The sequence below is a fragment of the Rattus norvegicus genome, chromosome 4, assembly GCF_036323735.1.
Source record: "Rattus norvegicus strain BN/NHsdMcwi chromosome 4, GRCr8, whole genome shotgun sequence".
In the NCBI taxonomy this organism is placed as follows: Eukaryota; Metazoa; Chordata; class Mammalia; order Rodentia; family Muridae; genus Rattus; species Rattus norvegicus.
The window spans coordinates 126,104,084-126,116,672 of NC_086022.1; the positions used below are offsets into that span (position 1 = coordinate 126,104,084).

At 51.3% G+C, this 12,589-nt stretch overlaps 1 protein-coding gene across 2 annotated transcripts in view; it reads left to right on the forward strand.

Moving 5' to 3' along the window:
- Fgd5 (FYVE, RhoGEF and PH domain containing 5) overlaps nucleotides 1-12,589 on the forward strand; it is a 97,498-nt gene that overhangs the window by 49,883 nt on the left and 35,026 nt on the right. For both annotated transcript variants that reach the window (XM_006236926.5, NM_001108637.2), the window contains exons 4-5: nucleotides 8,221-8,279; nucleotides 8,371-8,401. In XM_006236926.5, the coding sequence (XP_006236988.1) occupies nucleotides 8,221-8,279; nucleotides 8,371-8,401 (90 nt within the window). The remainder of the gene's footprint in view (nucleotides 1-8,220; nucleotides 8,280-8,370; nucleotides 8,402-12,589) is intronic.

A 12,589-nucleotide genomic window follows, 5' to 3' on the forward strand; every position in this document is an offset into this window, starting at 1 on the left:
TCACACAGACCTGGAGCTCAGGCGTGTACCTGCTGGGTGCTTACTCCTGCACATTTCCCCATCTGCCCTTTCCCTGTGCCCTCACTCATGTTCCTCAACCCCAGCATGCTTGATGAGCACTCTGCACTTGCTAGGTACCAGCTGGGCTGTGTGCGGCTTAGTTCTGTTAGACATGAGGCTAGCAAACCCTGGTGCTGATACAGGGGCTCCTGGAAAGAGATTTGGGGGTCTCAGGGAGGAAGGAGAAGCCTGATTATTTTTTTCAGTTTCTGGAAAATGTTATGATAAAATGCACAACACAGGGCTTTCATTGCATTAACTCGCATCTGTGGTGCTGGGGCTAAGCTCAGAGCCTTGCATGTGCTGGGCAAGTCCTTACCTCTGAGCTGCAGAGGGCTTGGTCTTCTAAGCATGCACAGCTCAGTGGTATGAAGCGCACCAGGTTAGTGTAGCCTCCTTCTGTAGTTCCTAACAGATGCTCCATCTTAATTAGACCCCCTTCTCCGGCCCCTGGTGTGTACTCCACGGCTTTCTGTCTCTGTGGATGTGAGGAGTGGATGGTGTTGCCTCTTATGACTACCAGCCTGGTTCACCTCAGGAGTCCCTTTTCACTCTCCTGTCTCAGCTTTCATCTGTACACTGGGTGACTCCTGCCTTCTGACTCAACCGTGACCCAACTGTGAACAGTGAGGCTGTCCTTCACAGCCTCCGTGTCACCAAGTCTGTATCAGAAGTGGGGCTGCTCCACTGTGGGCCGATTCTGATTTTACTTTTCATTAGGTCTGTGCATGTGTGTGTCTGTGCGTGCACACACGTGCATGGGCACAGCTCCTGCGGAAGGAACATCAGAACTCTCCACATGCCAAGGCCTGTAGAGAGGGCTGGCCAGCGACACGTGGTGCTAGGGAAGGGGACGTCCGGGGTGGTCTTCCTAACGCCCTCACATGTGCCCATCTCCTTGGCCTCCGAATGACCCTGCACACCCTCACCTCCTCCCTGATCCAGGCCTTGTCTCCATGTCCACACAACGGCCCATGCTCAGTGCCAGCCTGAGCCCTGGGGGGTATGGCCCTGGGAGGTCGTCCTCTGTCCTTCACTGGCATTATCACATCTCTCCAGATGTCCCACGTTGTCCCCTCTGTAAATGGGGCGTTTCCCAAGTCCTGGCTCCTTCCCAGTTCCTTCTCGCATCTGCATCCTTAGCTTCACAGTTGCAGCCTTCTGGGCCCATAGGTCCGGAGAGCTCGCCGGCTCTCTCTTACTCTGGTGCGCCTGATGTGAATAGCGAAGGCTGATTCCTGCTATGTCACACTTTTATCACTTCATCTCAGCCACACATCAAATACAGTCAAGCAGTGCCCAGCCTTTGCCCAGACGCAGTAAGGATAACAAAGCCGAGTGCTGCCTGCCCTGAAGCCACCCCAGGACCTTTGCACTTGCCATTTCCTCCCCGCTCTACCCGCTAAAGTGCCAAACGTCACTTCCTGATGTTCTTGCTACAGCATTCCTGCCCATTTCCTGACCCCGGAACTGTGTCCTTGTATCTCTGCCCACTTGTGCGAGTGGCTTTTCCCTCCCCCAGCAGTCCTGGTGCGTAAAACAGCCGTTGTTATCTACAGATCTACAGAGGAGTAACTGAACACATTAGCTTGCATCCCTGCACTTGATGAAGGCACACATGGCAGGTTCATAGAGGGAAGACACCAGACAACTTCCTCCGTACAGCGGTGCTGCTGAGGCTGGGTCTCTTGGCTCCCAGGAACCTGCTATAACAGCAGGGACATTCTGAGGCAATGTGGAGTCCCTGGAGGACTTACTGGGTCCAGAGGTACTTAGAGTCCTGGGTATCATACATCAGTGTTGTGCTTAGAGGCAGGTAGGACAGGGAGCCAGGCAGGAGGATGCTAAGGGTCCCCTACCTAGTGGCCCCAGCTGTTTGATTGTGCCTCGGGTCACAGTGCTCCTTATTCCCTCCTTCCTGGTGTTATGCAGTGGTCTCCTGGGTACCCAGTGTGCATAGGAAACACCCACAACTCCTCCGTGCCTGTTAGACAACCAGCTCCCAGACCCTACCCCAGGCCCCAGGCAGATGGCACAATGCCATGCTGCCTGCTATCTCTGCACTCACTGAAGGTCGGCGTCAGCAGCGCCCTCAGCTCTGTGAGATGCCAATGAGGCTCCCAGCCTCAGAAGTTCCTAGCCTCACCTTTAAACTAAGCTTGGCATGCCCATCTTACCAACTGGTCCCCCGGTCCAGCAATGGCTGGCTGTGGGGCAGGACAGCCTTGGTGCTGTGTGTGAGCTGTGCATATCCGAGAAGGTATTTGAGGCTTGGGGTGGGGTATGTGGGGGAACTGTCCTCGTAAGAGAATCGGTCATGGTTACCTGAGGTTAGGGTTTCTACTGGTGTCAAAAAAAAAAAAAAAAAAAAGCGCTGACCAAAAGCAACTTGGGGAGGAAAGGGTTTATTTCAGATGGCAGCTTGTAGTAGTCCTTCATCCAGGGAATCAGGGCAGGAACTCAAGGCAGGAGTTTGGAGGCAGGAGCTGATACAGAGGCCAGGGAAGGTGCTACTTACTGGCTTGTTCCCCATGGCTTGTTCAGCCTGCTTTCTTATCCAATCCAGAACCACCAGCCCAGGGTGGGACCACCCACAGGGGGCTGAGCTCTCCCACATCGATCATAAAGAAAATGGACAGGCTTGTCTACAGGCCAATCTGGTGGGGATTTTTTTTTTTTTTTTTTTGGCCAGTTGAGGTTCCCTCTCCCAAATTGACTCTAGCTTGTGTCATGTTGACACAGAACTAGCCAGCACGCATGGGAAGGTGAAGTGGCATCTACAGGAGGCAGGAGCCAACAGAACAACACTGTAGACACCTACTGGCTTTTGAAGTCACGAGGAACCTTCTAGAGCTGAAGTGAAATGCAGGGACAAGACAGCTGAGAGCTGATTCCTCCTGCTGCCTGCAAGGGAGCTTGCAAGTTAGTCATGGCCACTGCCCTAGGATTTCAGAAGATAGCATGTTGGACGGGGCATTTAGGAGCGCTAGCTTTATAACCATGTTGAGAACATTTAACATGAAGCCTGCCCTCTTGGTGTCTGTCTGTGATGGATGGGTACAGAAAATATGGGAGATACACACACACACACACACACACACACACAGAGAGAGAGAGAGAGAGAGAGAGAGAGAGAGAGAGAGAGAGAGAGAAAGAGAGAGAGAGAGAGAGAGAACACAATAGAATATGGAGACAACAATAGAGCTCACTAGGTGAGGGCACCTGCTGCCAAACCTGACAGCCTGAGTTTGATTCCTAGGCCCCACATGATGGAAGGAGAGAATTTTCTCCCACAAGTTGTTCCCTAACTTGCGTGGGCACACACACACACAGAGGCACAAATTTAACAGAGGAATCATATTCAGCCCTTAAGAAGATCCTGCCAATTCTAGAAGTGAACGGCATCAGAGGACATTTTGCTAAGTGAAGGAGTCAGGCACAAAGGCCACCCTGTGGGATTTCACCTACACATAGCATCTCGTCTAACCGTGGATGTAGTGGGTGGAAGGTGGTTCCCCAGGGGCTGAGTGAAGGAGAGGTGGGCAGCTGCTTGATGAGTGTAGGTGTCGGGGACACCAGAGCCCTGCTCTGTCTCCTGAGAAGGAATTGAAAGGCACCTGGGCTCACTTCCGGGCCTTCAGCAGATCAGTAGTAACATCTGCAGTAAACAGTGGTCACCTTGGACAGGGAGTTCCAAGATGTCACTTGGTCACTACAGGTCCATCACAGTCTGCAGCCAGACACAGAGGCCTCCCAGAGTTTTCAGGCAGCTTCCTCCCCTCTGCACATCACTGGAAGTCATGCGTCTCTTCTGGCTTTTCCCTTCTCTGGTCCTGCAGGCACTGCTCCTCTTCAGCAGCCCCCTCCCTCTCCGTGTGGCAGTGGGGATGAGCACCAAGACACTTCCCTAGCTTGTCTCTGAATGTTTTAGTAGCACTGAAGGCTTTTCTGCTGGATCTGTATCTCAGGGGGAGGACTGTATTGTCCCAAACAAGAGTTCCGGGGAAGTTGGGGACAGAGACCCCTGGAACCATCTGGCTGCCTGTCAGACGTGACCTTGGAACATTTCGGCAGTCCCATGACAGACCCTCCACTCGCTGAAGACCTGTAAAATGTCCAGACATGAGCCCTTACTGTTCTGTGAGCGGCTTATGCTGTGGGCAGCCGTGTACCAGAACAGGTTATCATGAGGAAATTCAGGGCAGGTGACCTCTTTGCTGGGTCTTAGAATCTTGGGGTCCTTAAGATTGGATATTGAGGAGAAGCTTGTGTTGTTTCTAGACAAACCATCCTAAGGGACAGCCCCATCTGGGGCCTCTTGCCTGTGTCACAGCAGAGTGCCAATCGGGCTTGCCTTTCAAAACTGCGCTCTCTAGGACATGTCCATTCGTGTCTTATGTCATTCCTGTGGGACAGCCTCTGGCATAGTACCTCCCTCTTAATAATAAAGGGCCCCAAAGCCATTTGTAACAAGCCATTTCGCATCCTTATTTCCACATCACAGAGTAAACCAGGCAGCACTTACATGGGCTAGTGCTGGGGCCCAATTGGTAGAGCATTTGCCTAGCATGCTTGAGGCTGGATTTACATCTTTTTAAGTGCCCGTTGGGTCTGGTTGAGGGAGAGATAAGTAGGCCCTCCTGGTCCCCTCTCTTCTTGCTCATTGCCAGTATCAACTTCATGGAGGTTTCTAGACTCCCACAGATACTTAGGAAAAGGAGGATCCCTACCTTGACATCTGGGGAAACTAAGGCTTGGAGACAGAACCAGCACTCTAGACTCTTCCTCAGCCCTGCTGTTTAATGAGATTGACTCGAGGAAGGTCTGGCCCTGAGTGGCTGAGCTTAAAAACAGCTGATTTGTCTGGGGAGAGCTGAGGAGAGTCAGGATTGGCTGTCCCTGGGGACATCCCTGGAGAGGGGCAGGCAGCTGCTTGATGTCAACACTCAAACCAGGGTCTGGGCAATACCATGTGCAGGCCCTTGTGCCCCAACCCCATGCTCCTGGGAGGAGCCCTGTTCCCAGAAGCATGTCCCTGGACACTGCCTTCAGCCTCCAAGTTCACTTCCTGGTTAAGTAAACATCTGTTAAATGGCCCAGTTGGGCCCCACCCAGAAGCAGCTTTGGAGGAGAACCTGGGGCACCAAGTCTGGCAGGCCTTCCTAGTGAAGACACATCCATCATTATGCTGAAGCATAGTGGCCTGTGTGTCCCACCCTGAGTCTGCCCGTCTGGCAGTAGGACGTGCAGAGTTGTTCATGCCCGGGACCTTCCAGAAGCCTGCTCCTGACCCTCTGAAATCCTAACAATGGTGATGACGACAACTTCAAAAGTCTGGGAAGAGAGCAACCTCTCCCATCCATCACCATGTCCCTGTGGTGAGGAGTACACACTCTGTTGTCCAGGTGAGGCAACCAAGGCATGTGACCAGCCAGTCACATGGTCACAGTGCTGCCCACAGCCTTGGGAGAGAATCGGGCACTAGCCTCTTCACAGCTCTGTGGTGGTTGTCCTGAGGGTCAGGGAGGAGAAGGAGTTGAGTCTCAGGGACCAGCCTGGCCAGTCCTGGAGGGCCTGACCCAGCCAGGTGCCACACAGGAACATTCACCACCTAGAACCAGTATAGGCATGCGCAGTTCACTGGGTGCAGTGCCGTGGGCTGCCCTGGGATATTTTGACTTTATAATGGGCTTATCAGGGCATCAAAAGTGTGTGTGTGTGTGTGTGTGTGTGTGTGTGTGTGTGTGTGTGTGTGTGTGTGTATGTACATGTTTAGTTTTAGTTTTGTTTGAAGATGGGCTCTCTCTGTTTCCCAGGCTGGCCCCAAACTCCTGGGCTCAAGTGATCCTCTTCCTCCAACTAGGACTTGCCACTACCTCTGGCTTAAATACGTACTGGCTTAACAGTATCCTGGACTTAAGGTGGGCGTCTTAGACTCAGCCTGAGTATCAGGGGAGGGTGTGCGCCTAGCCATGCTGGCTCTCTATTGGTGCTTGAACATTGGAGCTGGACCTCGGGTAAAATCTTGGCTATGCGAAGGGTGGAGGTTCATCTGTGCCTCAGTTTCCACATCTGCAAATAAAGGCAATTGAAATAGCTGGATTCCAGGAACTAGCAGGTATACATAGGTCAGGCCTGTGCTTAGCAGTTCCTGAGTACCCCTACCTGGGAGCTGCTATGCCATTCAGTAGATATTATTATTCCTGTTGACAGTTGGGGCTCAGAGAGAAGCACAGGTACAAGAACAGGAAGAGGCAGGGTGGAGATTTGACCCCAGAGCAGAGACTCTCAACTAACAGATGAATCACTGGCCTGACAAAGACTGAGACCAGTCTGGCTCCTGTCCTCATTTTACAAGGGGACAGACAGCTTTAGGTCTCCTGTCTGCCTCTGTGGATGCTTTGCCATGTATCCCTGAGGCTGCCAAGGCCTGCCCTGGACAAATCCATCTTCCCTTGCAAGGGTTTCCCACCTGCTGGATTCTGTTAGAGCCTCTCCCTTGAGAGCCCAACACTAGTTCTGAAGACACAGATGGGATGTGAGTCAGTTTGGTTCCCTTGGGAGAGAAGAGACCAGCAAGGGCAAAGGCTTCCCCTGGCCTCTCAGTGCTCTCTCCTGTCTTCACACTCCAGCTGGAGATACAATGTGCTACAGAAGGAAGACTGAACTAGGCCAGCTTCTGCCCTGGTATGATGGCCACAGGGATTTAAACTTCCAGGAAGCCATTAGGGACTGGCAGCTGGGGAAAGGCTGTGTTTATTTGGCACCTAATCCATTCCAGACACTATATCTGCTTTTATCAGCATGGGACGTCTGCCTGGCAGTGACTGGAGATATTTTCGGTATCACTGGGGATTGGGATTGTCATCCTGCAGACAGGAGCCATGCCTGCTGTTGACTATCCTAAGACACATAGGAAAGCACGTTTTGGCAAAAACCAATGTTGTGACCCAAGAGCAGAGAATGACTTCTGCCATTCTCTAGGTTAGAGCTGTGATGGTTAATACTGAAAACTCGACAGGATCTAGAATTGCCTAGAAACAAACCTCTGGGCATGTCTCAGGGAGTTTCTAGGTTGGGCAGAGTTGAGGAGTTGAGTAGGGTAGGTCATTATCCTATTGTCTGACATCTTGAAATCTCTAAGGAGAAAGTGAGCTGAACTCCAGCACCCACTTTTCTCTGCTCCTTGACCATGGATACAATGTGACCAGCTGCCATGTCCCCCACCCCCACCCCACCCCACACCCTCCATGATGGACTGGTAACTGTGAGCCCTTCCTTCTTAAGTTGCCTCTGTCAGGTGTTTTGTGACAGCAATGAGAAAAGTGAACAACACAGATGCTTGTAGATACTACTGTGTCAGTGTGGCCACTGAATGGAGTCCTGAAAGAGTCAGAAAATAGGATGAGAAAATGTAGGGAAAGGCATTGCAAGAAGAGAAAAGAGTGTGTGCTAAGACCCAGAGTCAGGGGGGCATCAGCAGAAGGACATGTATAAGGAACTGTCGATGTTTTTCTCTGTATTTCAGTTGAAAGACCGAGGCAGGCATGCTTGTAGACTCTCCACAGTGTGTCAGATCTTTGCATTGCTGTGCAAAATTAATGACCAAAGAAAATGAATGTCTTGTTCAATGAGTGAGAGTCAGAGACAGGAAGCAACTTAATTCCAGAACTATGGGTTGACCGTACACTGTGCCTGCTGTAGGCAGCCCTCCAGTTTCTCAGATAGTGACCCAACAGGGGACCGATAGGGTTAGAAGCACACGAAGTTTAAGCTCTAAGGCCATGTATAGGTTGCCCTGTCTGCATAGGGGAAATTAAGGCTTGTTTCCAGAAAGACACTCTAGAGGATGCCCTCGTACAGAGACAACAGGTCGTCAGGACTGGTGGGACAGGGAGCTGGAGCCAAACTCATGCCAGCGTCACAGGGGCATTTACTGAGCACTGTGTCAGGCGCCATGCAGGACATTTGTTCTGCAGCTTTCTGGGTAGATACTTTTCATGCCCACATGCATGGATGAGGAAACCAAGGTTCAATGAATCATTTGCTAATGATCACACTGGTTGTACAAACCAGACCCACCTCCAACAGCAAGGTCACTTTTGGGGTTGTCTTTTCAGCTACCAACCCTGCTTATCACTGTTTCCCTCCCCCCCACAGGGTGAAGGACAGTCTAGAGCCTTTGTCATCGCTCAGGAGCTGCTGTCTTCAGAGAAGGCGTGAGTGCCCATGGCTTATACGCTAAGCCCCGCCCCTCCTAGCATGTCCAGGATGCAGTTAATGCAGACCCATGCCTCCTTCCTTCCACAGATATGTGCAGATGCTGCAGCACTTAAGCCTGGTGAGTTCATCATTTTGATCATCTCCAACTGTCCCTTTACAGGGCTGGACTCTGAGAGGCAGAGATCAGGGAGCAGACAGGGGTGACTACATTTACAGGCTTGGTGGCTCAGGCTCTGGGCCAGGCTTTTCAGGGAAGCCTGGTCTGTTGACGGGTGTACTGAGCAGGATGCCTCCCTGTCTGGGTGGGGTGGGAGCTCTGGCAGAAGGCTTTGAGGATAGATGGGATATTGAGGGCAGTCTCTGTGTGTGTTTGTTTCTGTCATGCTGGGGATGGAACCTATGGCTCACACCATGCCAGGCGAGCGAGCAGGCCACCACTGCACCCGAACTCCATACATGTGTCTTATATTTGGGTTCTTATACGGAGCGTGATGTGCCTGCATAATGACAGTCGTCCGGGAATCAAGGAGTTTTCTCAGTCACTCTGGTCTCCTCCTTTCTAGGAGCTTTCCAGTGACAAATGCAAGAAGAAATCATTGAGGGTACAGGGGAAGGCCCGTGGTTGTGGAGAATCTGGGGAGGCTTCCCTGAGGAGATGGCTCTGGTTCAGGCTGGGTCCCAGGGAAGGTTGCACACAGCAAAGATGAGAAAGCAGGATATGTAGGCCTTGTGACAGCTCTCCCAAGTGTCTGAGGAGCCACAGCCCCACCACAGTTCTCTGTTCAACTCTTACAATGTCAGAGCCACCTGTGGTTACTTTGGACACTTAGCAGGTCGTGATGTGTAAGCTCAGAGGAAGTGACTAGGCCCAGGTCACACAGGGGTGGAGCCAAGACAGAGATGGGTTTCCTAACATGCACACCACTCTTCTTATGTATGATCCATTCTGCAGAGCAGAGCGCCATTTCCCAGTGTCCTGCATGAAGCCAGGTCTCTGGGTGAGCCGGTTAAATACCATGCTGCTGTGCTGTCCCCATGTGAACAGGGAACAGAACAATAGTCCTCTGATTTAGCATGGACAGCTCTTTGGGATTCCAGTTCTCTGTGTTATTGAAACTGAAAGTCCCCAAGACTTAAGTATCCCAGCCCTTCCCCCTTCACTCCTGAAAGGTAATTGAGCAGAGCAGAGAAGGATGGAGCCCTGAATTCTGCTCCCTCGCCCGCTCCTGCCTGGCAGCCTCACACAGGCTGGGAGCTTTTGTTTTATGAGACAGCTGTGTGAGTTTGTAGTGCTTCCTGCCAGGTGGAGAGAGGCTGGAGCTGCTGCAGTCCACAGTGCCATCCTGGGCTGGGAAAGCCAGTAAATCACAGTGCAGAAGCTGTTTTCTGGAACTGTCCTGCTGAACGTTTATCTCATCAGAGCTGTGTGGACAGAGGTGGCAGAAACCCCACCGCATGGCTCCAAGCCAGGGATGCTGGTCTTCAAGTAGACCACAGACTTACAGGATGCAGCATCCTGCTTGCTAAGGCTGGCGAGTTCTCCCTCAAAACTCTTCATCCTGCTGGAAAGGTCCCTGACGTTATCGTGCTTGAGGAGGGAAAGGGGCTTCTGGTTTGCAAGCTTGGGATTCAGTCTTACACTTGACAAAGGATCAATAGGGCTAGTGTGGAGGCCGAGGCAAGGTTAAGTCATCCAGATTGGTTCCTGCTACTTGGGGACCTGGTTCTGGAAGTCTCTCGATTGAGAATTGTTTTTCTATTTTTTAATCTTTGTGAAGAAAGACAAAGAAAAGCATGAGCTTTAAAGACCCTTGTGGTCCACAAAGCCTAGAACTTTGTTTTGCTGGCCCTTGACTAAGGTACTCTTCTGAGCCCAGTCATCAAAGCTTCCACCTTCCTGCACATCCATCAGTGTCCTACCTAGCCAGCTGACTTTGGCCACCCATCTCCCTCTCATCTCCACAGCACCAAATGTCACACCCACATGGCCATTCACCACTCTTCACCCACTACTCCATTATCTATCTCAGTAATCTAACCATTGGTGTACTACTCCATCCCTCTACCTCTGAGCCATCGACTCACTAATCCATACCTCCTTTCATTCATCCATCCATCCATCCATCTACCCATCCATCCACCCTTCCCTTCTTTCCCTATTCACCCATTCATCTCCTCCTTTATCCATTTACCCATCCATCCATCCATCCATCCATCCATCCATCCATCCTTCCCTCCCTTCCCCATTCATTGTCAATCCATTTGCTAGTGAATCTGTCCATTCATTCTCCCCAAATACCCACTTCTCATTCTCTCCCCTTCTCTATTCACTCTGAAATATTATAGACTGTTTGGTTTCCATTGTTACTGAAATAGACCTTGGAGCTCCAAAGATGTAAAAGGTCCCCAAATTTGCTCCTGAGTAGGTCTCAGTGCACTCTGTGTGTGTGTGTGTGTGTGTGTGTGTGTGTGTGTGTGTGTGTGTGTAGGCCTAAAGTTGAGTCATTTTCTATCTTTTATTTATTGAGAGAGACCCTCTCACTGAACCCCATGCTTACCAATTCTGGCTATTCTTGCTAGCTGGTTCACCCTGGGGATCCCTTGTCTTCTGCTTCTCAAGTGCTGGGATTACAAGTGACTGTGGCAGCTGCTCAGCTTTAATGTGGGCTCCAGAGATCCAAATCCTAGTCTTCAGGCTGCGCCATCAGCATTTTACCCAGGAGCCATTTTCCCAGCCTGACAAATGTCATTTTTGTTAAAGGAGAGGATGAAGGTGAGAAGATGCCACACTTAACGTCTCTCAGCATAAGTAGAATTTGCACAGCTGTGTTTTTGTGCAGCATCTGCAGGGGCATGATGAGAGCAGGCTTTCCACTTTGGAATCCAGGCAGAGGAGAGGTGCCCTGAACGTGGACTTAGGGAGGGATTCTACCATGTGCAGAAGGTGGGACAGTCAGCCTGGGCAGGTGCATGGAGCCTAAAGATGTATGACATGGGGCATAGATGGCATATCAGCTGTGTGCTTATCTGTGGCTGCTTTGAAGAGGCAGAAGGCCAAAATGGGGGTTGGGAAAGGACTCAAACACCAGGATGAGCAGGTTGCAAAGCCCTAACAATGCCATCTGGGGGCTTACGGTTCTCCTCTTGTATGCTGAGTTGGTGTTTGTCACCTTTGTCTCTGTTTACTCATTTATAATGAAATCTCACCTAGGAGAGGCTGACAGTTCCTCCCAGGGGCCCCTCCTTTGGACAAAGGCTCTCTAGACTGCCAGTGGGGAGCAAATGGGAAAGTGGCTGCTGTCAGGTCCTCTGAGAGAAGTCCTGGAACCCAGAAGAGCTGGTGTCTGGCCCATGCACCCATGGCACCTCTTTCTACTCTTCCGCACTCCATCTCTCCTCTCTGCCTTCTGCCTGCCCCTAAGGTGCTATGGGGTGTCCTGCAGCCTGTGCCTCCTCTTCCATTGGTTCATAAGTTCCACTGCTTGATTGCCAGTGTCTTCTCTTCACTCAGCCCCGGAGTCACCAGGGAACAAGAACGTCTAGGACTCAGGGATATGGAGTAGCATGCTACTGCGCTCACAGACCCTCAGTGAAGTCCCCATGTCGTCTTGTTTTCAGACGCCCTGTCCCAGAGATTTTCACAAGGCTTCGTGAAGGACTCATCTCTGCTCAGCACATCTGGGCCCTAACCCAGAAGATTCAAAAGCCAGCAGTAACTAGATAGCTGGGGACTGCAGTCTCCTGTAGGTGTCTCCTTGCTCACGTCTTGTGGCAGATGGTAGCTACTGTCTGGAGCCTCGGCTGGGCCTATGGCCAACAAACTTACCTATGCCCTCTCCCTGTGGTATCCAAATAGGCGAGACAGGGCTTCCTCCCAGCCAGTGGCTGGGTGCCAAGAGTGATTGTCCCAAGAGAAAGCCCAGAGGAAGTGCGTGCCATTTTTATGGCCCAGGCTTGGAAGTCACGTAGCGCCACTTCCGCCGTACTCCACTAGTGGAGACAGTTACAGAGGTCCACCCAAGTTCAAGGGCAAGGGATATAATCTGTACCCGCTCAGTGGGAGGATTATCAGGCACACATTGCATAAATATCCTGTAGGAGATACTGTTGTGGTCATTTTTGGAAAGCATAACTCACCATAGACGCCTTTTCAAAATCATTTTGTGTCTCTTAGGAACTGCATTTGATTCCCAGTAACAAAACTTTAAATATGGCAGCATAACTGACTTAGAGGTTATGCTCTTGTGGAGTAGATCCAGGAGGAGGAGCTCTCAGTTAAGTGCATCTCAGCTCAGAAGGTGCATTG